Below are 26,094 nucleotides of genomic sequence, written 5' to 3' on the forward strand. Positions count from 1 at the left end.
TGGAGACTTTAAGTAGTCCAGGGAGAGAAGAAAACACGCGCACGCGCGCGCGCGCGCACACACACACACAAACACACACACACAAACACACACACACACACACACACACACACACACACACACTCTTGTAAGGGCTAGAGGAGACAGAGATGCAATAGGTATGGAAACCCGTAAAAAGAAGTGAAACCTCACTGAGTGGTGACATTTGAACTAGGTCTTGAAGGAAGAGTGAGGTGGACAAGACAAAAAGGGGAAAGTTACTAGGAAAAAGTTGTTAGGAAAAAGAAAGTTACTAAGAAAAAGTTACTAAGAAAGTTATTAGAAGAAAGCACTGTGCAAAGCCACAGCTGCTTGAAAGAAGGTGGTATGTGCAGGAAATGAAAAAAAAAAAAAAAGAGTTTGTGTGGCAGGAACCCACGGTATGTGTTCTTGTCAAATAAAGGCAATATTGGGAGAGGATGCTGAAAATGTAAGTTGGAGTTAAATCATGAAGAGCCTTGTATCCCATGATAGATTCTGAACTCTGGACAACTGAAGGATTTCAAGCAGAGAAATAAGCAAAAGAAAGGTCACATTAGCAACTCTTGGGAGGTCGTACTACTAGCAACTCTGTTGGGGCTGGTTGAGCAAGGAGAGAGTCTGGAAGTAGGGAAACCTGTTATGAGGCTATGACAGTAGTCCTGGTGGTAGGTAATGAAAGCCAGTACTAAGGCAGTGGTACTGGGACCTGAGAGGAGGGTGTGATTTGAGAGATATTTCACAAATAAAGTTGACTGGATTGGCCTGGGTGACCAATACAATGTAGGGACTCAGAGATAGCTATGCATCTTCTGTCTTGGGTGACCGGATACAGTGGTATATTCAAGTAGGAAAAAAAAAAAGATGAAGAAGAAAAAAGAAAAAGGGAGAAAGAGAAATAGAAGAGGAAGAAGGAGGAGAAGGAGGAAATGAAGGAAGGAAGTGAGAGAGGAAAGAAAGAAGAAAGGAAGGAGGGAGGGAGGAACAGAGCACAGGAAGGGAAGCAAGTTTTGTGGGGACAACTGGGTTTTTCTTGTTGTTGGTGTTGCATTTGAGATACTGCGGGTCATGCAGGTTTTGAACAAGATGTAACATTCATCTCAAACTGACAGGTGGACCTAGTAGCAATGATTTTATTGGCATTATAAAGAAAACTCTGAGGTCTGAACATGCATTGCACTTCTCTGGGTTAACACAGAGCAGGCAATGACATAGGTGAATTTGTGGAGCTGACATTATGCATCAGGGGACTTCATAAACATTCAATTTGACAGCCATTCGTTGAGCACCAACTGAATGCCGGGTACTATGTTGGCTCTGGATGTACACAAATTGGATCTGGGCTTTGCTTTTAAGGAACTCTCAGTCTTTCAGGGAAACAGAAAAAAGCACAGGTACCTATAGCAGGGGAGCCATGGAGAGGAAAGAACTCTGTCCTGGGTGCTGGGAATCCTCGGTTTAGCTCAGTATGTGCTTTGCCACTAACTGAATGTGTGATTTCCATCTAGTTGCTCTTCCTCTCTAGTCTTCAGTTTCCAACCACAAAATAAGAGAAGTGGCCTAGATAAACTCTAAGTTCTCTTTAAACATTAACCATTAGTGATTCCAAGGCTCACTATATAAAAGTGCTAAGGGAGCCCAAAGGAGAGACAGATAAATTCTGGTAGGAACTGACCTTTGAGTTGGGGCCCGGGGAATGAGCAGGATTCTAGTATATACAAATGATGGGGAAAGGCCTTCCAGGAGGAGGAAGTGCAGAGAGGCTGTGCTAGAAAATGGGGAAGGTTATCCCATGACTGAGGGTAGGGTGTGGAGGGCAACCACCCTGACAAAGCCTGGAGAGGGAAGTAGGTAGTGCCAGGTGGAGAAGGCCCTTGAAAGTCCCTTGAAGGATTTTATTCCAGGGCAATGGAGCTTGGACATGAGCCCCTATACAATTGCCTGGAGGGTGGAGATTAAGATAAGGTGTGATGCTCATCCTAAAAATGGAACAAAATATGCCAATGGCTCGAAGGTGAGGTTGATCAACTTTGAATGGAGGAGATGTATTTTTTAATTCCCTTCATGGAAACGTGTGAGGCCTGGGGGTGGGGAAACAAAGATGGTGGAAGCTACTTTTTCCCTGCCCAGGGTTGGGGAAGAAACCCAGCATGTCACAGAGAAGTTCTGTCAGGGACAGCAGCAGGTAGCGTTCTAGTAGAAGGGCAGCGTGGGGAGCATGTGGTCTGCGTGAATGGCCCCCACGGAGCTGGGCAGTGGGTAGCCGGAGCACGCGGTGCTTCTCCATGGGCCTCTGCCAAGACCCACGGGGCCCTGTACTCAGTACGGTCCTAGGATCAGCAGCGTCAGTATCTTGCAGAAGCTTGTTATAAATTCAGGATCTTAGCCTCTGCCCAGACCCACTGAGTGAGAATCTGCTTTTAACAGGATCCCCAGGTGAAACAAAAGCACTTTAAAGTTTGAGAACACTTCCTGCTTTCTGAAGGGAGCTTTTCTCACCCGAACTCCTTTCCTTAGTTTATTTCCTACTCAGGGAGGAGAAAAGAGTACTTCCTTGATTTCCTAGGGAGCACAGTGGATCAGATGCCAGTTTCTGGCAAGAATGCATTGTAATGACCCATAATATCTTCCTCATTCATTCATTTATTCATTCAATCATATAGTAATAGAACAACTCCTATATTCCAATATGCATTCCACTTGCATCTCTGGTCCTCCTGGCCATGACTGTGCTGGGTTACTTCTGGCAGGATGGAAAGGATCTAGTTCCCAGGGTATGAAATCCATTTCCTGGGGCATGTAGACAGTGGCGCATGGGCAGGAGAGACGTTAGCCCAGTGTCAAGTGTTGAGCTTAGAGTTTCAGATGGACAGAGGGGGAGCAGAAGTCCCATCCTGCAGTCCCAGTGTGGGGAGGTCCACAATGAGCCCAGGGCACACGTCTCCGGGGGCGTGTGCTGTCCTGTTTAGCAGAGCCCCACAGTAGCCCCACCAAGCTGATGGCAACTGAGAAAATCACCCACTGAGAGCAGGTTGTCTACAGCAGAGTTCAGGAGTGGGTCTCATAGAGAAATGGTGGGGATGTGTGTGTGAGCAGGACTCAGAAGCGTGACCAAAGCTGAAGCCCACTAAGGAAGCCAGGAGACTCAACAGGGCCCTGGGTTGAGAGCAACATGTCATTAGGAAAAAGGACCACTAGGGCATGGTTGTCATTCACAAATAGGCTGGAGTCCTGCAGGGCCCTGAGTTCTGTTCAGTCTAGGGTGTGGGCACTCGACACAGAGGCCACTGGATGTGGCCTGGGGTCTTTTAAATCTCCCCACCTGGGTGTCCCTTCTCCCCCAAGGGTGGCTTTGGGGTGCAGAGGCTGAGACAGCAGTCGGGAGCTGTGCAGACTCATCTGTGAGGAGCCGAGAGAGCCATGAGCTGGGGCACAGAGGCTGGGGTTGAAGGGCCCTTCACCTGGGAGTAGATGACAGAGGAATCCTGGGGGAGAGAGCACGCAGCTGAGGGCCAGAGGCTGGCGGGCCGGAGGTGGGAGGGTAAACAGGTCGCGGGACGCATCGTGTTCTTGAGGAGCCCTGGTGCGGAGGCCACTGTGGAGAGAAGGGAAGCATTCAGCGGTGAGCTCAGAGCCCTCTCTTTGTGTCAGCCCGGCCACAGCCATCTCCGTGGGGCCCACCCGGGACTGCTGCCTCCGCACCTTTTCCAAGACCCTCAGCCTCACAGCTTCAATCTACTCGCTCTTCACCAGCACTTCCCTCCTTGTTCCCCACGCTGAGCTCCCCAGGGGCTCGCAAAAGGAAGAAATCTACCTTTTGCTCTTGCTTTGATCATAGATTCATTGCGTGTGTTATGGAAAAGCATCTGGCCAGGAGCAGAGGCAATGCAGTAGTTTAGAGCAGAGTCTGGATCTAGACGTGCCACCTCTGTGGCCCTGGGCAAGTCACTCAATACACTCAATACCCCCTGCCTCGGCTGTCTCACTTGTATGATGGGAATATCTACCTATAGGGTTCTCGTAAATTTATATCAGTGTATATGTGTATGTGTATGCGATTTCTAGTATCTGTCATGTGTTGAGCAGTCCCAATGTGCAGGTACAATTCTGAGTTCTATAAACAAACAAACTACAAATGTATATGTGTGTATATGTTTATGGCATATATATTTATAATGTGTTTATTTACAGTACTCAGGACTGTACCAGGCATATAGGAACTGCTCAACACATGTTGATATGATGCTAGAAGCTATTATTATTGTTATATTGTCTTAAAACTGGAATGAAATGTGACATTCTTCAAACAGGGCTCTCTCCTTTGGGTTTGGAATGAGCATCAGGGCTCCCTGGAATGGCCCTGAGAAGCAGAGCTTGGTCCAAAGCTTGCACTCTGACAGACTGCTTTGTGATTTGTTAGCTACGTGACTTCAGGTTGGTCATTTAAGATCTCTCCACCTCAGTTCATTCCTCTGTAAAATGGGGATAATAACAATACTCACATCAAAGAAATTCGTAAGTGTGAATGAGTCCGTGTGTGTGAGGGGTGGGCCATTGAACCAAGGATGGGAAAAAACAGTTCACTTGACTTTATCCAGGAAGGATCAAAAAACAGAGATGGGGAGGTGGTGGGTGTAGCTCAGTTGTAGAGCATCTGCTTAGCATGCACTAGGTCCTGGGTTCAATCCCTAGTACCTCCATTAAAACAACAACAACAATAACAATAAAACAAAACCAAAGGAGGAAGCAAAGTGGCTAAAATCATACAGCACTTTTTACAGAATAGAGTTAGAAAGAAGTGTGCCCTGAAGGCTGTTCTCTCCCTTTCCTGCTCCTAGCTAGAGGAAACCAGCCTGGGATCTTTCATTGCAGATCTTTTTCCATGATTGAGGACTGATGACACAGCCAGACAACCAGTGGATACTCATCATAAGAGCTGCTTAATCTCTGCTGTGGTAATAGCATTTCCATATCCATTTTTGTATTTGATCCCCTCAAAAGCTCTGTGAGATAGTGTGGTAGGCAGAATGACATCTCCCACAAAATGTCCATGCCATCATCCCTGGAACCTGGGACTATGTGACCTTAGATGGAAAAAGGAATTTTTGCAGATGCAATTAAGATTAAGGACCTTGAAATGAGGGATTATCTGAGTGAGATTTGAGGGAGAACTTTAAAATCTGAGAACTTTTCCTAGTTGGGGTCACAGGGAGGCCTGACTATGGAAGAATGGTTAGAGAGATGCAACATTGCTGGCTTTGAAGATGGAGAGTGGGGCCGTAAGCCACTGTTTAGAACATGCTGTTTAGAAGCTGGAAAAGGCAGGGAAATAATACATTCTCCCCTGGAGCTTCCACAAAGGAGCACAGCCCTGCCAAGACTGATTTTCAGCCCAATGAGACCTGTGTTAGATTTCTGACCTATAGCACAGGAAGGTAATAAATTGTATTGCTTAATGCCATCAAGTTGGCGGTCATTTGCCACAGCAGCAATAGGAAACAGACACAGGTAGATGGGGAATGATGGATAGTCCTATCGCATTTCACAGACTGGACACCGAAGCTCCGAGAGGCTCAGTGACTGCCTGGGGGGTGGCCTTGTTACTTAGGTGGACTTCCACGGAGATGGGAGAAAGCAGCACGGTGCAGTGAGCTTGGATCCACCCCAGCAGTGTAGGTGGGCGCAAGTTAAGAAGCCCAGTGACCTAGCCTGAGGGGCAGCTCTGCGTCTGACTGGCCCAGACCTGCTGACAGGGCGGAGACAGAGCCACACATAGCAATCGACTGTCAAGATCAAAGGTCCTCAGGTCTTACCTGCATGTTTGCTCTTCCCCGGAACGCTCTGGACTTCTGCGTATACTATGTCTCCTCCTTTGGGATTTACTTGGAAAGAAGTTGAAGTTTGAGAAGATTCTCAAGATTCTTGCCCCTTGTCTGAGCTACTTCCTCCTCCCCCAGCTAGAGCTGGTTTTCTGAAGGGAGCAGAGCCCTCCAGGCTTCTGCACTGACCCTTCCTTATCTCCTGTCCCACTCCTTCCCGGACCAACCCTGGGGCCCCTGCGCAAATGGAGGGTCCTCAGTCCTCACCATTGCTGTACACTGGCTGCAGTTCTATCCAGGCCGGTACATTGTGGTAGGTGGGCTCTTGGGAGTCCGAGTCTGAAGGGTTCCTATGAGACAGAAATGTTGATGTTTCCCAGAAATCCTTACAAAGTAGCTATAATGATCACTCTCTGAGAGTGAGTCTTCACCACAGGATAGTTGCCAGTCCTGGAAACATAGGTAACTGCATGACAAATGGTCCGTTGCTATGGACTATTATATTATACATCGTGATAAATTGATATTATCTATGTTCCCAGACTTTATGGTCACATGGTATGTCCCAGGTATTGGGCTGGTGCTTATAACAATATTAAGTCAATTCTATTATTATCTCTATTTTATAGATGGAAAACATGGAGGTTCCAAGGGATGAATTGACTTGCTTGAGACTTTGTAATTGGAAAGGGAAAGAGCCAAGATTCAAACCTGGCTCCAAGGCCTAGACTCTCAGAGAGATCAGTGTCCCAGAGAAATCAGTGATTAGAACAGCTCAGAGGAACTCTGGATGGTTTGGATGCTGCTACCGGGAGCTTGCCCAGGGATAGTTTGTGAGCTGTGATGTGGCTTCTCAAGTCAGCCTTTGGGATCCAAGATGGCAGCCCCTTCTTCACAGGTACAACCTCCTGTTAGCAGAGAGGTCTCTCTGGGCGATCGAGTTGTGTGACTCCACCTTCTTGGCTGTCATCACAACAGGTGTTGGTTAGGCTGGGTTGGCCATGGCCAGAGCTCCCCAGGTGGATAAAGCTAAGATCATCTTAAGACATGGATCAATTTAGTGGTCGTAGTGGTCACACAAACAACAATGAATAAGGCAACAATTGAACGAGGACGTAAGTTAATAAATAAAAAACAATTAACACTTGCTGCAAGAAAAAGGACCATTTAGGTAAGATGATGGGTAAGAAGGTCCTGGGAATTTTCTGGAGGTATCCCAGGGGAGGTGGCAACAAGAAACTGGCACAGCCCATCTCAGTAACATTAAGCAGTGACTGTGCTCTCAGCAGGAACCAGATTCAATTCCATTTTCATACCCTATGGGCATTTTATTAACCACACAGGAATATAGCCAGGGTCTTACCTGGAGGAGTTAGAGGTAGGCCTTCTTCCTGCAAAGGAAAGCAGAGAGGCATTGGATCTGGGAGAAAGAGAACTTCACAGGGAGCACAGCTCATAGGAAGTTTACTTAGAACCTGCGAGGAGTTGCTGTCACTAAAATGTGAACCCTTCTTTGTTATGTCCAAGGGCAGTGGCAGATAGGGCAAAAACTACTGTTCCTGGCTTCCAGGAGGAGTCTAGTTACAATACAAAAGCCCACAATCCATTACCCTTTAACCTGGAGTTTAAAGAATAATGGTCAACAGCTGAATGTGGGAAAATAGACTTGATCTGCTATGAAAGTACTGAGCATTTAGAAAAATCAGTAAGTTATCAAATTCCATTTGGTTTCTGTTCTCACTCCTATTCCTCAGAGTTTTTTTTCTCTTCCCATTCCCTGGGGGTCTTGTAAGGGTAGAGAGGGAGATACCCGGCAGTTTGTCATGTGAAGTCATTGTCTACACAATAGGGCTGCTTTGGAAACTTTGCATTTGAAAAGGCAAACTCTGGAGGCCCTAGAAGGGACGGTGAGGGCTGTGGAATTGTGTGGGGAGGAGCTGTTGAGAGCTTAGGGGTGGTCACAAAGGCAGCATGAGCCTGAGGGAATGGAGATGGGAAGGACAGGGACTCAGGCAGAGGTTATCCAGGGAGGTACCCACCTGCTTTTCTTAGGGGCCAGCCATAGAGCAGCAGTGCCACGGCAGCAAGACCCATGATGCTGAGCAGCCCCCCGGTGACACCAGTGGCAACAGGGCCAATTCTGCTCCCTGTCAGCCCTGAGAGGGAGACCCCAAGCATGAGCCAGAGGGAGAGGCTTGTGGTCTTGAGCTACCCCAACCCCTGGAGCTGATGCTGGGAGGGAGGATGAGCCTGTGGAACCAGGACCCCTGAGGCTGAGCAGGTGCTGGGGTGGGAAGGGGCTGGTGCAGGGCTTGAGGGCCCGGATGGACAGTGCCAGCTGATGTACATTAAACTCAGTGATCCTCTTTGGCCCTCCCTCTTCCACCCGGGCGCTATGGCTCCAGAAATACTTCTAAAAACAGCAATTTAGAGACCTTCCAGATTTGTGTACTGGTCCCTGAGAAGCACTGTCCTGGTCAAACATCATAAGGATTATCAGAGTACCTTTGGAGGAAATACTTTGCCCACATCTGTGGCCTGGGCATAGGAAACTTACCAGTGATGTGAAGTGTCACTGCCTCACTGTACTGGGGACCCAGGCCATTGTCAACCTCACAGGAGTAGTTCCCAGAATGTTCTGCAGTCACTGAGAGGTTGAAGGACACTCCTTGTCCAGAGTGGGACACACTGCTCTCCAGGGTGACATTCTCATGATAAAACCGGTACAGGATGGGAGGAGAGCCTCTCTGGGCCTCACAGAGAAGCTCCACCATGTCCCCCTCCACAGCCTGGGCCCCGGGAACCTTCAGAGTGAGGACAGGGCGAGACACTGGAACTGAGGGAAAACAGAAAGTCAATAGCAATTCCTAGTTCTAGCATATTCATAAGGAAAAAAAGAATATAAACAAATAATAAGTCAGATCTCAATCTAGGAAAACAGACTAAAACGCATATGACAAAGTTAATGACCTGAATCTACAAACAGTTTTCAATGCACAAAAACATCCAGCAGGAAAATGAAAAAGGGTATGAATCAGTAAAAACTTCAAACAGCCAATAAACGTATACAGAGATTATCATCTTCATCACTAATTAACGTATACAAATAAAAACACCCATTAGATAGGCAAAGCTTAAAAAGACACATAATATGGATGAGGTTGTGGACTAACAGGCACCTTGATATGTTCTAGGTCGGAATGCAAATTTGAGACTCTTCCTTGATTTGGCAATATCTACTGAATTTAAAAGGCACATAAACTTTGATCCAGCAAATCTACTTCTAAGACTATTTCCTTTAGGGACACTAACATAAGATTTGCAAAGATAATTGCACAAGGATTTCTATTGTAGAATTTTTATGATAGCTAAAACCTGGAGACAACCTAGTTGACTGGCTAATAAAGTATGAAAGATACCCAAGATATACTTTAAGTGAAAAGTGCAAGTTGCATTAAGTATATGGGTAATATGATTCTACTTTTGTAAAAAAAAAAATTCTATGCCTTTATGTTTATAATACATTTTAATATTTCTAGAAACATATGCCTGAAAGTATTTATAGCGGTTATGTCTTGGAAGCATGTGAATGTGAAAGGGTATGGATGCAAGTAGAAAGAGGCCTTGATTTTTCATGTTGTCCCTTTTGTACTATTTCACTTCTGTATCATGAAGATTTATGTATTCTTTCAGAGTAGTAAATTATTAAAAGCTAAAAAGTCATGTTACAGCATGGTCACAAAGGATGGGAGATGTCATAATGCAGACTTACATTAAGGATGCATGTAACCTTAAGGCTCACGTTTCAGTCTGACTTTAGCATTGCTAGCTGTGTCTGTAATCTAGTTACTTCACTTCCCTAAGCTTCAGTTTCCTTTCCTGTAAGTTGAGGATAAAAATGATTTCATTTTTAACCTCACTGGTTTATCGTAAAGATTAAATGAGCTATAGCATATCAGATACTAAGCACAAGGTCTGGCATGGGCAATGGCTCAGTCAGTGCTGATGATGACAATGATGATGGCGGAGATGGTGATGATGATGGTAGTGACCATGACAATGAGAAATTCTTGCAGATCTCCATGATCTGTGTTCTAGTTCTAGGACTCAGATACAGTTCATCTAACAAGAAGTCTTTTAGGTGTGATAGCAGCAGCAGAAATAACATACATTTGCACCAGGGTATCGTATCAAAAAAGGATAGCAGATGTGCAGAAAATCATGAATGCAGAGTGTGAGGGGTATGATGTGCTGGTCCACTGTGCTGTGAAGAGGGAGGATGTGGCACTTGGTCAGCAGTATATCTCAGTGGTGGATCTAAGAAGTAAGTATGTAAACCATGGGGTAAGAGTCCCTGTGAATCTTAGAGGAAAACTGGCCAAGGTAGGTGCTGCCTGCCAGTGGGGGAAGAAGAATGGACTGGTTTAATGGAAAAAATCAGATCTGAAATCAAGTTGCCTCCTAGATGCTAAAGAGATGGCTTCTCCAGCCGCCTTGAGATGCTGAATCCTGGGCTGGTATCCCCAAATCAACCTGCTCATGTGACTTTGTCTCTGTTTCTTTAAATACCCAAGGACCTAACCAAGAGAGACTAAGAGTGGCAGCCTGTATTTTGCTTTATGTACTTCAGAGAGTGTTTGCATAGTATCTGATGGTCTCCTGTTTTTCTGGGATGTATCCTAGGAGCAGTCTTCTTTTGCAGGTCTCCTTCTGGAAACTTCTGAGTCTAAAATATTCCATATTCCCTGTGCACCCAAATCATAGAACTTTAGGGCTGGGGATGATCATAATACTCATCTAGTTCAATTTTCCCACTCTGTGAGTGAGGAAATTGAGGATGATACAGGGAAATGTGCTTGGCCAAGGTCATACAGCTAGTTATCTTCAGAGCCAAGACTAGAACTTTTATCTCAACAGCCCTCAGTATACTTTTGCTATACCCTAGTCTAGGCCTATAGGAGGTGATCATGAAACAGATTCAGAGCTCACAAGAAGCAGGTTTCCTTTGGTTATTGCACTTAATACCAAGATGTCAAAGGATGGCTAAGGGGATGAAGGAATTTGATTGATGGGTGGCCATTTGCATTCCATGTCATCCTGTTTTCACCTCTGTGTCCCCACTACTTTAAGAATTACTTTATAAACTAACTTGCATTGATTGTATGCCCTTAAAGCTAGCACCTAGCTAATGTTAACGTAGAATTTTAATATACGAATGTGAGGCATATTTATACCCCTGTTAGTGAAAGAAACGCAACAGTAGAAGCTTGTTGGAAGTCAATGAAAAAACAAAAACAAACAAAAACCTGCGTAAAGAATGGCCAAACCTTTTTTGGAGAAGAAAAACTATACTTAGAATTCTTTAGTTTCCCTTTTGTATCATAATTGCAGATCGGAACATAGTCTATGTTCTAAAAATCTTCTCTGCATTTGATCCCATTTGAGAAGACTTCTTGAATTGCGCTGCTGGGAAGCTGCAGATTCCTGAGACCATAGCCACAGGAAGGATCCCAGACTTTCAAACGGAGCTTCTATAGGCAGGAAGTATGCTGGGCTGTCACACCAGCACATAGGGGTGCTGGAGCTCCAGTTCAGCTACCGGGGAGAGAAGGCAGTCAGTCCTCGGTTATGCTGCTTGTGGGCAGGGCCAACTCACCTATGACACTGAGTGTCATCACCTCACTACGCTGGGCCCCTAGGCCATTGTCAGCTTTGCAGGAGTAGTTCCCAGAATGCTCTGCCGTCAGAGAGAGGTTGAAGGGCGCTCCTCCTCCAGAGGGGCTGGATCTGCTCCCCAGGGCGACATCCTCATGGAAAAACTGGTACAGGATTGGGGAAGAGCCTCTCTGGGCCTCACAGTGAAGCTCCACCACGTCCCCCTCCACAGCCTGGGCCCTGGGAGTCCTGAGGGTGAGGACAGGGCGAGACACTGGAACTGAGGGAAGAAAAATAGTTAATTGTTACTTCTTACTATTTAAATATGTTCCTATATAGACAAAACATTTCAAACAGGAAAATATTTTTCTCAGTTTTTAATGGCCTTGTGACATCTCTTAGAATTCAGCTATGATTTCTCCAGATCTGAAGAAACAGCATCATTTGCATAGTGTTATGTATAGTTTGGAGTATTTTTGATATACAATCTCAAGTGGGAGGTTTTTCTTAGACATACGAGAGATGTAGCGTGTTAAATGTCAATGGGAAGGATCCTACAGAGCAGGAGATGCTGGGGGACATAAGAGAGAAACGGACAGTTGGTTGTTCAGTTGTTTCTTGAGAATACAGAAAAGGGTGGACTCTAGAGATCAGATGGAGATTTTCACTTTTCATCGGAAGCACAGTCTTTTATCCTGTACCTTAGCAAGAGGAGGGATAAATTACTGGGTGGATACAGAGACACTCGACATGGTGGTGGAAGTCAAGGGTGTGATTGTCTGGGAGGAAGTAAATGTGCTAGTGAACTGGGGATTCTGTTGGAGTCTGAGAACAACAGTGATTGGAGGAGTGGAAGAAGCAAGTAGAATGATGGGAGGTTGTGGTCGGGCAACCGGAGTCGTGTATGTGTGTGGGAGTGGGTGGCTGATGTGGAAAGAATGACAAGCCATGGTAGTGAGTGGCTCATCCACGTGGACATTAGAGTCATGGAGTGATGGGAGGATTGCAGGGTGGAGAGGAAGACTATGGGTGAGGTGTCAAGCCTGCACTGAAAGTGGACATGACTAGATCAGTCCACGAGAGGGCTGGGTGGGAGATAGCTTGCTCTAGCTGAATGACAGGTAAAAGGTCAGGGGAATGATGTTGAGAAGTCTTCTAGCAAGAGTTTTGGGAGGGGTCTGAGCTGTTCTGGGACAGGAGCAGGAGAAGCTAGAGAGAAATTCACGAGCCGATGAAAGAATGAGCTGGCCTTTTTATTGACTGACAGGCAGAGGAAACCCCAACTAAATCTCTTCTGAGGTGAGACATGCTGAACTTTATAATTTCCTTTTTTGCTGATCATTCTTGGCCAGGATGCAGTTTGTGTTGTAAAAGCCTTTACTCCTACATTAGGGAAATTTTAGTCACGATGGCCGTAGTGTTGCTAGTAGGAGAGATAAAGCAAGCAAAGGGAAGGTGCAAGTTCCTGAAAATGTACAATACAGAACTCTCCGATGGAGGCTGTGTCGGCAGCAGGCTTGCAATGATGTCACACAGCAAATGGCGCTGGGGTACCTCCAAACTCGGCTCCTGGGGAAGGTGGGGTAGATGGCTGGCCCCTGGTTGTGCTGTAGTTGGGTCCACTTACCTCTAACACTGAGTGACACTGTGTCACTGTGCTGGACCCTCAGGCCATTGTTGGCCTGACAGATGTAGTTCCCAGAATGCTCTGCCTTCAGAAAGAGGTTGAAGGTTGCTCCCCCGGCAGAAGGGCTGGAGCTGCTCCCCAGGGCGACATCTTTATGGAAAAGCTGGTACTGGATTGGAGGAGAGCCTCTCTGGGCTTCACAGTGAAGCTCTACCATGTCCCCCTCCACAGTCTGGGCCCTGGGAGTCCTGAGGGTGAGGACAGGGCGAGACACTGGAACTGAGGACAAAAATGAGTTAGTCGACACCAGGATCTTTCCCCATTGCCTTTATTTTCCAAAGATTACCTCTGTTGATTATTTGGTGACACTTTCTAGATCTTTTCTACGTATAAGGACACTCATTCATATCACCACATACATAAATGCATAAAACTCCCACATACAAGCATGGAGTCACTATGTATGTATACTGGTCTACAACCTGATTTTTCCCCTAAAAAAAAAATCAGCTTTATTGAAGTATAATTTACATGCAAAAATGCAACTCTTTTAAATTTAACATTCGATAATTTGGGGTATTATTGCTTATTTTAACAACCACAAATCATCCCATTGTATGAATTTACTGTAATACACTTAAGCAATTCCCCATTATGCAACTTTAGGTTGGTATTTTTTTCTAATTTCAAATAACTGCCACATTACCCAATCCATATATATATATATAAAATTGTATTTTGTCAGTGCATTTCTTACGATAAATTCTTAAAAATGGGATTTCTAGGATGAGGGATATGGGCATTTCAAATAATGATATGTAATGCTAAATTGTTCTTCAAAACGTTTCAACCAATTTACAATTGCACTAATAATATATAAGAGTTTCTGCTCTTCACCCTCTGATCAAATACAGTCATATAACTGCACAGGCTTATTTTTCTTATTATTTCTCTTTTCCTAGTCTTAAACTGTACAGTGGTTCCATGTGAGGATTGACTCATTCTCTCCCATGAGACCTTATAGTTTACTACTTGATTTTTTTTTTTATGGACTTCTAGTGAACTATAATCCCATAATCCATAATGATGAGTTGCTGTCTATAAAGTATTCAGAAATTATTTACAAAGTGAAAATTTTGAAATCTGTCATTAATTTTTCTAAATTATCAAGTCAATTTTTTGTTCTTCATTATGAAATAATAATGATGAGAAAATTATTTTTATTTCTTCTCCCTCTGACTGATTTTTCTTTGTTACATATATTTTTTACACTTTTAGCATTTGTAATAGTTCCTTTCTATTCTGTAACCATAATTCTCATATTTATTAGCCTTTATTTTTATACCTGAATCAGTGGTTTTCAAGTCTATCTGTACAATATTTTCACCTGAGGACGTGTTTTAAAAAATATGGATTCTGAGGTCCCAACTGAGGATTCTGAATTTAATTCATCTGCAGAAGGCTTAGTAATAAGTTATTTTTCCAAAGTTCCTAGGTGATTCTAATATACAACCAAAGCTGAGAAATACTGGTCTGAAGAGATTCAGTATTCACTTTCCATATCACAGTTTCCTTGTTTTGAGTCTTTCATACTGATTCAAATCTTGGCTAGCTAGAGTTTGCCATCAAGTACTTTTTTAAGAAGGGTTAATGGGTACTAAGTTTGAATCTCTGAATGTTTGAAAATGTCTTTTTTATTTGATATAAAATTCTCAGTTCTCATTCCTCCCTGAAAGTGTAAGTCCAGACACTCTTCCTCTCTTTTAGTATTGACTTCTGTGGAAAGTCTGAGACCAGCTTAATATGTTTTCTTTCTGAGATGACTGCTTTTTTAATTTGTCGTGATTATACACACACACATAAGTATATTTTTAGCCTTAAAGCTCAATAACCTCATTAGGATACATCTTTTGATCTACATATTCAAGTTTTCTTCACTTCAGGAAATTTGTTTATTACATCTTTGAGTTTTGTTTTTCTCTTCAATTTGATTTTCGAACCTAAAGACCTTAATTTCCCACATTTGTGGTCTTCACTGTCTGACATCCATATTTTAATTTCTTTTTCTTTTACCTTTTTCTGTGTGTTTCTATTTTGCGTTCTGTATTATTTTCTCAAGCCAATTCTCCATTCTATTAATAGCTTTCGGAATTCTTCTTTCTGCTTCAAATTTGGATTTTGTTTCCAAAATAGCTTTGCTATTTTCTTTGGTTTTTCTCCTGAGCAATGCTAGACATACATATTTTTTCTGTTATCTTATCATCTCTTCTTTAACTTAAATTCCCCTTTGTACTTCCCCTGCTGGAATCTGTATTTTTCTTTAATTGTATCGAGAATACCCAGAAGAATTTTTTTCTGCTTCATAAAGCAATTCTTCTTTTGAAAAGTATTATGTATTGTGTGCCCTTTCTTTCCTTTTCATAATTTTAAATGCAGAGATTCCCATATTGGACTTTTTTGTTTGTTTATGCCTCAACTTTCAATAGATAAAGTTATATTCAGAGCGTTGTATTTGTTTGAAAATGCTGTGTGTGTGTGTGTGTGTGTGTGTGTGTGTGTGTGTGTGTTTCAGTGACCTAGGGCTGCTGATAAATTCAAACTGGGTATATCTTAACAGATCACATTCCCATGAAATTTCCATGTCTTCTCTTTGGGGTATATTCCCTTGGGGAAAAATAAAAAACATTATTCTGCCAGAAAGTCTGCATGGCTCACAGTGAAGTTTCTCAGCTCATGGACTACTTGTTTGCTAATCTGGGGCTCATTTATTTCTGTTCAGTTGATATTAGCAGATGCAAAGATCAGTGTTCTCTCCCTGCTCTCTTCTTCCTCATCTCACCACTAAGGCTTTTTGTTCATGGAATTACAAACGCTGACGGAGGACTTACTCTGTGCCAGACACCAAGTAGGCACAGGGATGAGGTGCAGATGAAAACCAATAAGGTTTCATTCTCATGAGGCTTATATTCTGGTGTTGAGGGATATAGACAAGAAACAGGAAATAAAGAGGTTTTAGATATTACTAAGTTTGAGAAGAAAATACAATATGATAATGAGACAGAGGATGTCTTAGGGCTTGGGGCTTTCCTAGGTTCAGGCTTTGGAGTCTAAGTCTCAGAGCATTTACATTTCTTAGATAATCCCTTTGCCCAACAATTTTTGGGGTGGGTAATGTCTTCCTTTAGCCATGTTTTAATTCCATGACCTGAAACAAGAGCTATCAAGGAGCAAGAGATCTTTCAGATCCATATGTTCCAAGATAGGACCATAGTAATAAGAACTCCAAATGGACTCATGGATTCCTAAGACCACAGACAACAACTCGCTTAATTTACAAATTCTGCCCGGACCGCACTTACAGTTTCAATCACACTCTGACTATTTCCCACTCCCCAAACCCTAAAAGTACCTCCCCTGACTCTCCCCTAGGAGGGGTGATGGGACTCTGTCAAGGTGGTGCTCTCCCTTGTTTTGCCAGGTAAACAAGCCCAGCTTTGGGGCACCTGCAAATTTCCCTGGTCATCTTGTCTGGGGCTTCGATGAGTATTGCTTAGTTTTTCCCTCACTTAATTTCTTCCAGAACTTCAAGAATTCATGGCCTTTCGGTTCCTATTCCAACTCAAATCACAGAATTCTGGGGCTCTAAAGGATACTGTCTTATCTAACTCTCAACAGAAGGTAAAAACAGTAAGACAAAGAAAGTTTAAAAGTTTTGCCCAAATTATAAACTAGTATTTTCACAGCTGGAGCTAGAATTCAGGTTTTCTGACCTACACTTATATCAGACAACCCAAGCAGGTTGGTTTTTTTGTGTGTACACTGGCTCTTTTTAGGAAACCTCAGAGTTCCTGTTGTGCATATAAATTTCTTAGAAAAAGTATTTTCTTAGACATAGTGATATGTCATGTTGTCCCAAGACACCCTACTATCTTGGCCATCATTCCTCAGAGGGGACAGTCAGGGGAGGGACTTTTATAGCTCTGTTGAGCTAGAGGTGGGCAGTTGGTCTAAGAACTTTCCACCTACGGACTTGCCAGTGGCCTATGTGGTGTCTTAGGGGCTAGGCTGCTTGGCTAGTTAGACTAGTTAGAAGACTAGCTTGAGCCACTGTCTTGGCAGTGAGTCATACAGCATTGGCAGGTGGGGCAGACACTGAAATACACAGCAGGAACATCATACTCAGAAGTCTGAGACAGTCAATGCTGGAATTAGCAGAAGGTTTGAGTAAAGATAAGTCACAAGATACAGGGATGGAGAAGGGAGAACACTTAGGGCAATGGGGCAGAAAGACACAGAAAGAAAGTAGGCGATGGACCTCGGAGTAGAGAACACTAGGTATCAATATAACCTGTTTTATTTGTTTTTACCTCCTGGCTATCCCTACAACACATCCTTGCCCACTGAGCCACAATGTGTTGAATAAAAAAGCAGAAGAATAGAAATGAGAACCAGAAATACTGTGTTTGTAACCAGTGCTTTGTGGAGATACTGGGGTATCTTTTCTTGTGATCTAAAATGGGCTGATGTACCAAAAGCAAGATTTTTCTACCCATACTTCTGCTTTTCTGAGAAGAAAAAGTGAACTTTCACTCTCTACTAAACAAAGATCCAGGTATAAAGAGAAGCAATTTTGCTCCTAAAATGACACTTTTTCATGGGTACACGGGTAACTATGAGCTGTGCACCTATAATTTGTATACTTTGATAAATGTATGTCATACTGCAACAAAAATTTAAAAGACAAACTACAATGAAATGACACTTATTTTAATGGGTTGAGACAAGGGATTTTGGAAACCCCAGAAAACCAACAAGCTGGTTTCCAGGAAGCTGCTTCCTCCCTTCCTCTCAACTTCAGCCCTCTTCAAACCTATTGTGAGAGCTTAAACTGCTCCAGAACTTTTTAGAGAAAGTAAGGTCTTGCCCACTCTCTGTCCATATGACTGTGCTTGTAGCTAAATTAATATGTGTCACTGGGGAAACAGGAGATGCTTCTGTGAATCGAGTTAAGAGAAATTGGCTTGGAGACTGAGCGTACAGGGCATGAGAAGATAATTTGAGGGAAAAAATTCACTTGGTAAAGGCTGGGGAATATGCTGAGTTATCTGAGGGGTCTGGCTGAGCCTGTGCTGAATGAGGACTGAGGTCCACAGATAGCTGGTTCTATGAAAAAGGAGCTAAGAGAGGCATTAGGTTGATTGAAGGAAACTCGAAGATCCACGCAGAGCTTTGAAGGGATTGGTGCAAGCGGGATCAGGGTCAAGGATGGGTCAGCAGCAGGCATCCAAGGCTTACCAAAGACAGAGAGGCTCATGGCTTTACTGTGCTGGGGACCAAGGCCATTGTCAGCTGTGCAGTAGTAGTTCCCAGAATGTTCTTCAGTCAGAAATAACTGAAAGGAGATTGTCCTCCATGAAGTGGCTCCTATCTTCTTGAGCAACACACCTTTATGAAAAAGCTGATACGAGATGGGCAGAGAACCTCTCTGAACTTCACAGAGAAGTGTCACCACATCTCCTTCAAGAGTCCGGGCACCAAGAGGGCTGAGGGTGAGGATGGGAGGAGACACAGGAACTGGGGGAGAGAAAAACTTAGTCAACTGTTGCTTCTGCCTGTAGGTTTCAATCAGCGGCTAATGAAGTGTCAGGTCTCCTCTCCACTGGCCCTTGGGGCAGCCCAGCGCCCCCCAGGCTATTCTCCCCAGCTCGTTCCTCTTCTCCATGTTGGTCTTTCCCTTTCACATCAGACCTGGCCCCTTCTCCCCTTCTCCTCTCCTGGCCCCTTCTTAGGTGATCTTTCTCCCATTTTCCAGAGGAAATGATGCTCTCAGGGAAGAGGTCCATTCTTTTCCTGCCACCAGACCAACATAATTTGTCCCTTCCCTTTGCTATATGACCATGGAAGAGCTCTTCCCTCACCTTCCCAAGCCATCCTGAGTCTTCTTGTCAGTACCTGCTCTCCATTTCTTCCTTCACCGCGGTGGACTTCAGGGCTCTACCCTGGGTCCTTTTCCCTGCCAGACTCACATACTCTTTCAGGACCTCTCCTCTGTTCTTATAGTCTCCCTGCATCCAGCTTGACCTTACAGGTGAGAAAGCTGAGCCCGGAAGATGTTAGGAAATCCACTTCTGGTCACTCAGCAGGCTGTTTCCAGGGCCTGACAGGACCTAAGTCTGTCTTCTGACTTCTGGTTCAGTGCTGAATCACATCGTCTCCTTAAAAGTGGGCCTGGAATTTCCTAGCAGTGAAGGGAACAGCACAGGGCTCTACAGAAGCTATTTCCCTCTCACTACCACAACTACCACAACAGCTTTGAAGGTAAGATGGCATTAGATACTGGGAGAGGGGGTGATGTAGTCTGGGGTTCTTCCTACCAGCAGTCACATATTTGATATAAACACCATGTCACTACCTGTCTTGTGTCCTACATGGATTTTCACATTGGTTATTGCCAATAATTAACTTGAATCAGATGACAGATATCTCCATATTCCTTGGAAAGAGAAATGATTTGGGAACTACTAAGATTGAAAACTCAAGCATCTGGGAAAACAGAGAAGGACAAGAGAAAAACAGTGAGTTCTACAGATGCCAGGGACCAAGGTGGGTGAGGGAGGGTGGAGCGGGAGAGAGGTGCTGCTGACACATTAAGGGATGTGATAGTATCTGAACTGGTCGAAGAATAAGGCCCACACAATAGAGACACTTGTTCAAAGACCTGGGAGCCAATGGGGACGTTTGGATGGTGTTATGGACTGAACTGTGTCCCTCCCAAATATGTATGTTGAAGCCCTAATTCCCAATGCAACTGTATTTGGAGATAGGGCCTTTAAGAAAATAATTAAGGTTAAATGAGATTATAAAGGTGGGGCCCTAATCAGACAGGACTGGTGTCCTTATAGAAGAGGAAGAGATTCCAGAGAATTCTCTCTCCCCGACTGCACAGAGGAAAGGTCACATGAGGACACAGAGAGAAGGTGGCCTACTGCAGGCCAGGAAGAGAGCCACCAATCCTACTGGGACCTTGATCTTGAACTTTTTACCTCCAGAACTGTGAGAAACTAAACTGTTGTCTAAGCCAGCCAGTCTGTGGTATTTTGTTACGGCAGCTTAAGCAGCGTATTATAGGTGACTTGAGGAAGAACAGGAAACGGATAAGGGAGTAAAGGCTTGTTGGGTAGCAGTAGGAGGAAGGCTGGAACCAGGAATGGCTGGACTTTTTTTCTGACTGACAGGAAAACCGAGGACTGAGTATCATCTAAATGAGGTGATGCTGGACTCTGCAATTTCTCCTTGGCCAGAGATTGCTGATCTGACAGAATCTGGGAAACTCTGGAAAGTCTTCATAGCTTTGTTAGGAACATTTTGGTCAGACTGTGCATTTTCCTGTTGATAATCCACTCTAAGTTATTCCTGAGTTCCTGAGAGTGTATTCACAGCAAGGCACTCAGATCTGCCAAGCAGAGGCAGTAAGCCTGCCATGATGCTATGTGAGCCAAAAAAAAGCCTGTGAATTTCTGTAGCTGCAGTCTTTAGATTGTGGGGGGCACATACACCCTGACCCTGGCTGTGATTTCTGGTGATCAGAGTTAACTCACTTCTGATGAGAGTGGTCCCTCCTTGCCGCCTGGGTCCCCAGGCCATTGTCTGAGCACAGGAATCATTCCCAGGATATTCTGTGGGCAGAGAGATTTATGGATGCTCCTCTACTATAGGGGCCAAGGGTCCTCAGGATTTCAGCCTCATGATAAAACTGATGTAGGATTGGTTTCACAGTGGCACTCTGAAGCTCTAGCTCATTCTTCCCAGCACCCCTGTGCCCTAGGAGCCCTGAAGACAATGAAATGTGTCACTGGGACTGAAAGAGACAGCAAGTTAGTAGGGAGTGTCCTGGCACATACTTAAATCAAGGAGGCTTGTCAAGAGACATGGTCCCAGATCATTCTGGTTCCAAAATTCTATTTGTTCTGGCTTTATCCCAGGAACCATTGCATTTAAATGAAAAAGTAATTTGTAAAAATGAAGAGTGCAGCCTTATGTCCAACACTGAGTATTTTCTTGACCTCCAAAAGCCCCCATAGCCCCTTCTATCCTAACTCCTGCTGGTCTCTAAGTTCTGGTAGATTGTTGAGAATAGTAAACTATTGGTGGCTATTGACATCCACTCCCACCCCACCACCTCGTGGTCATCACAAAAACCCATTCCTCAGATGCTATCTAGCAGACATACCTTTCACACTGACTGTCACCAAGTCGCTGAAGAAGGAGTAGTGGCGGTTTCTGGCAACACAGCAGTACTCTCCAGCATGGCTGTCTGTCAGCACAGGGATCCTGAATTCTCTTTCTGAGGAAGTATGAATCTTTGTTCTCCTGCTCAGCTTGTTGGTTTTTTTGTACCAGAAGAATGTGATGGGCTCTTGGATTCCACCTACTGAGCAGATGATAACCAGCTTCTGCCCTTCAAGCGCCAACTCTGGGTAGGTGTATATTCGGATTTTGGCAGTAACTCCTAAATGAATAAAAATGACATGTGGGATTGTTGGCATTGGAATGCCACAGTTGGAGAAGAGTGAGAAGGGCTAAATTGCTAATCCAGTGTGGGAAGTTGGCCTGGGGTGGAGCTGAGCTTGTTCTTTGGGAAGAGGGAGAAAGTAGTGGAGAGACTGTGATCCCTCCATGTGATTGTTTGGGAGAACTTCTACTTCCTAATGATCTTGTGGAGCATCTTGCACAGGAGTAGAGGCAACCCTGCCCACCCTCCCCTCATGCCCGGCCTATCCCCTGCTAGAGCATGGACCAGCCATTCTGCAAATTACACCCAGTACTCAACAGTGGTGTTGCTTGGAGGAAGTGGTGGGGATGGTGAGGGGGACAGAAAGACTTGGCATCAGAGGTGCTTGTTCTGAAGCTGTGGCAACTGCAGTGGCTAGTTGGAGATCCATCATTAACATATACAGTAAGCTTGCTCGCAAGCAAGCACTTCTGAACACCTCTGCCTATCAGAAGGTCAGAGGAGGTGGACCCATGACAGTCCTCCTAAAAGTGGGAAAATCTGTGATGAAAGTGTTCCATACTCCAGGTGATTGTGGTTTTATACTACGATGTTGTCTTAGGGCAGTGCCTTTTTGAGTCATCCTGTGGGGCTGGAGGAGCAAAGGGAGATACCTGGGAACAGAGCAAGAGTAGGGCTTGAGGTTGGGGCTCCATCAGTTATGCTGGGGGACATCCTGTGCTAGAAATTACTGTGTTGCAACTGCTGGGTAACAGCCTCTCCACCTTCTCACAATTTTCCAGTCCAAACCAGTGACCTAAGAAACACCTGCTGCCTGTGACTGGAGAACAAAGATTAATGAAATCTGGGCAGCTCAGAAGAAACAGGGTCATAGAACATTCTTTGTTGCTTAGGAACCAGAGTGAATTTATGGAGAATGCTACCACTGTCACTCCTTCCTCACTCAGGAAAGCATGCACCCCAGACTGTGCCTCCTTCCTAATGCTCAAACACGTTTCCTCTGAGGCAGGTCAGATTTAATCAGAAGAGGCATTTGACCATCGGTTAGCAGTCATGACTGAGAACCTGCAAAGTCTGAGACTTAGGGAAAACTGATGGTGGGTACAACACCATCCCTAAGGATAGCAAGTGGAACCATTTATCCCCAAGCTGTTGTACTTTGGTTTTCTTATTCTTAAGTGCTCTGCTCCAGGCATCTAGCATTCTAGAGTCTGTCTCTCTGGCCCAGCAGAGTCCAACCAGCCCAGTCAAAGAGCTCTGCCATAGCCCATAGCTTATGCCTGCAGACCTACCAGGGGTAAGAATGGTGTTTAGGAAGAGAACCTTCAGAGGAAAAAAGAAAGAATTGTGTCTCACGATATTGAAAGAAAAAAAATAAACCCATCTCTCTTTCTCTGGACTTTTCTGGGTATAAGCTTCTCTAAAATGTCCACAGAATTAGGGTTTCTTCTCTTATACTGCTCCCATCCCCACAGGCACGAGAAACCCTTTCCACATAGACCAGTGGCACAAACTGATGTGAGACACTCTCCGTGGCTCTTCCCAGTCCCAGTCTCAGCAAATCTCAGAACCCACTGACACTCACTTTGCACATACATCTGGAATCTCTGGCTCTTTTTCTGGACAAGGGAAGTCACTCTCCGTGCCTGGCACCAGTAGGAAGACCCTGAGTCTTCTCTCCATACGGTGGTGATCTGGAATTCTGGGGAGCTGCGCCAGTCTGATTCCAGGGTCCAGTTATCTCTGAGGAACTGGAACTGGAGCTGTACATCTGGCCTCTGTGGAACGGGCTGGGTCAGACAGGTCAGGGTCACCGCCCTCCCCTCGATGGGGTAGGTGGGGCTGGCTGTCAGCACAGGAGGTGGAAACAGCCCTAGAGAAAAGGATCACAACAAACCCCAGAGCCATGAGGCTTGGAACTGCTCTGGAGAAAAACACAATTCATCCTCAGCACCAGCAAGCAGAGCTTACAGAAGCAGGCAGGAAGGGTGCCACTTTTGATCCCTAACATCCTTCAGCCCAAAGCACAGTTGAACCTTTCTCTGTTCCTTGTAGGAGTGCTCGCTGAGGTTCAGTGGTATTTCAGCCCACCCTCTTTATCCTCTGCAGTCTCAGGGGTCCTCCTTTCGACTAACCCATCTCACAAAATAATGAGGTCTTTACCTTGGACTTGGATTTCCACTGAGTTTGAAGAAACATAGTGACCATCTTCCTTAATTCCAGTACAGTGATATATACCATTGTCCTTCAGACTTGCTTGATGAATAGTGAAGTCAGAGATGTTTTCAAGGGCTTTCAGGACTTTTCCATTCTTGTACAGCATTACAGCATTTAGTCCTGCTTTTGCCCTTGTTCGGCATCTCAGAACTACGGATTCCTCTTCAAACACGTCAAGTGGAGCCTGCAGGATCAGGTTGGCTGTTGGAAACACAGAGCACTTCTTTGTTTCATCTGATTGTTTCCCCCTTCTTTTCATTATTATCCCAATAGATTTCACAGGAATGAGGGCTGGGAAAAAGGATTCTTAAAAATAATGAACGTATCTGCCTTGAGAACATTTGGAAAGCAGAAACGTAAGTTTAAATCTGCTATCATTTCACTGCCTAGATTTTGGTATACATTTTTCCAGTTCTTTTTCCTATGTGCATGTATACATGAGTCTATGTGTATTTCTTTCTTTTGATGGAATTAGAATAATGTTTATCTATTTGATAACTTGTTTTTCACTTACCTGGCCATGAATACTTTTCTATGTCATCAACAGCTCATCCTCATCATTCCCAAACCTGGTTTCTGATGACCACAAAGTTTTCCTTTCATGCTAGTAATGTAATTTACTTAATGAGCTTTCTTTTCTTGACCGTTTGTCTTCAGTTTTGGTGGTAAATATATATCATTATTTCAGTGGGTGATTTTTTTAAGAGCAGAATTGTCAGGTCAAAGAGGATAAGCACTTCCTCTGCTCCTGGCTGCCACACTGCTTCCTTGTTCGCTAAAGTAAAGAGCATTACACTGGAATTTGATACAACATTGTAAAGTGACTATAGCTCAATAAAAAATGTTAAAAAAAAATAAAGAGCATCATAGCTAGAAAGGTACTGCTTCAAATTCAAAACAGGTGGTTTTAGGATAGAAATGAAAAATTTTCTCTGTCTCTCTCCCTCTCTTCGTGCATCTTATTATTCCAAGTTAATTTTATGGGCTTAAAGCTATACATAGATTCAGGAACAATTCAAATAAATCGTTTCTCAAATTTCCTTTTACCTGAGCAGTTTATAAAATATATAAATTCTTGGGTCTTATCTCTATAGCTTTTGATTTAGTAAATACAAGCTGAGTTCTGGGTAACTTGATTATTTCTAAAGTTTTCTTTTTTCTTTCATTTCTTTCTCACCTGGAGAAAAGAGCAGGTGCACCCGATTACTTAGGGGTGAATCCTGGGCCCGGCATCTGTACTCTCCAGAATTTTGAACTTCAAGGGTGTTTCTGAAGGTTTCATGTGAAGTTTCCCCAATGTACCAATGGTACCATTTTATTTTCTCTCGTGCACTGAAGTAAAATGCATTACAAGTCAGTGTCACTCTCTCTCCTTGGAAAACGGTGGTCCATGGAGGATGGAGGGAAATTACAGGTTTTGGTTCAGTGACTGTGGAGGAAAGAGAATGAGCATGAGGTGGAGTGACCTGCAATCCCCATCACAGTGGCTTGTGAGGGATAGACTGGAGGACCTGGCTTTAGAGAACCCCTAAGTAATCCCGCAGGGAAGGTCACTGATTGCTCAAGGCCATGTGTCAACCAGAGCACTCACCTCACTCAGTAAACAATGATTGCTGAGGGGATGGCAATGAGAAAAGTGATTTGAAAAGGGCTGTGTCAGCAGGATTTGCTGCCAAATGTCAATGGGAAAAACATGGCTGGCTGGTCTGTTGTGGAATTGGAGCCTGACAAAAGTCACCCCCTCCCCTTGCCACTTCATCATGTTCATAGGCTCAGAAGAACTTCCCAAGCAGTTGTTAAATCACAATTTTGCACTTTCCATAAAAGGATAAAGCATACTATGGTTTGGGCACTAAAAGAAGTTTGAGATATTAACTTGCCTTCATTTTACAGATCATGCCAGAAAAATCCCATCATAGCTACTTGTGGGAGAGCAAGGAATGGACAAATCATTAGCTGGAATCCAGAGGTGATCTAGTCAAGGATGAAACCTGGGGCAGTCAACTTTGGACAGGAGGGAGGTTGTAAAGAGTTTGTGCTCTTCATGGGTCCCCAAATATCCAAGATTCTCTACCCAGAAGAAGCACAATAAGGGTCAGAATTAAAAAAAAAAATGTGGGATACAGACGATTTGTCATCTCCCCCAATTTCCCTTTTTTGTGCAGTTCTTCCTTTTAAGGGACCATTTGTTGGATGTTCTTCTACTCTCTCCACATTTCCTGGATGATTTTACTCCTAAAACTGTA

The 26,094-nt window shown here is 44.2% G+C and overlaps 1 protein-coding gene across 5 annotated transcripts in view; it reads right to left on the reverse strand.

The window, feature by feature from the left end:
• Positions 1-2,643: 2,643 nt before the first annotated feature.
• FCRL5 (Fc receptor like 5) overlaps positions 2,644-26,094 on the reverse strand; it is a 28,450-nt gene continuing 4,999 nt past the window's right edge. Inside the window, exons 3-15 of one of the 5 annotated variants that reach the window (XM_045518019.2) lie at positions 25,026-25,277; positions 23,795-24,049; positions 23,217-23,504; positions 21,350-21,628; positions 18,415-18,693; positions 13,120-13,398; positions 11,494-11,772; positions 8,395-8,673; positions 7,877-7,993; positions 7,201-7,228; positions 6,105-6,187; positions 5,832-5,900; positions 2,644-3,613 (exon numbers count right to left, since the gene is read on the reverse strand). In XM_045518019.2, the coding sequence (XP_045373975.1) occupies positions 3,414-3,613; positions 5,832-5,900; positions 6,105-6,187; positions 7,201-7,228; positions 7,877-7,993; positions 8,395-8,673; positions 11,494-11,772; positions 13,120-13,398; positions 18,415-18,693; positions 21,350-21,628; positions 23,217-23,504; positions 23,795-24,049; positions 25,026-25,277 (2,687 nt within the window). In that variant the 3' untranslated portion in view covers positions 2,644-3,413. Of the gene's footprint in view, positions 3,614-5,831; positions 5,901-6,104; positions 6,188-7,200; positions 7,229-7,876; positions 7,994-8,394; positions 8,674-11,493; positions 11,773-13,119; positions 13,399-18,414; positions 18,694-20,717; positions 20,796-21,349; positions 21,629-23,216; positions 23,505-23,794; positions 24,050-24,362; positions 24,498-25,025; positions 25,278-26,094 lie in introns of those variants that run through there. The other 4 variants (XM_045518020.2, XM_074349628.1, XM_045518021.2 and 1 more) reach the window with 4 other exon arrangements.

This window comes from Camelus bactrianus, chromosome 21 (genome assembly GCF_048773025.1).
Source record: "Camelus bactrianus isolate YW-2024 breed Bactrian camel chromosome 21, ASM4877302v1, whole genome shotgun sequence".
NCBI classification, from domain to species: domain Eukaryota; kingdom Metazoa; phylum Chordata; class Mammalia; order Artiodactyla; family Camelidae; genus Camelus; species Camelus bactrianus.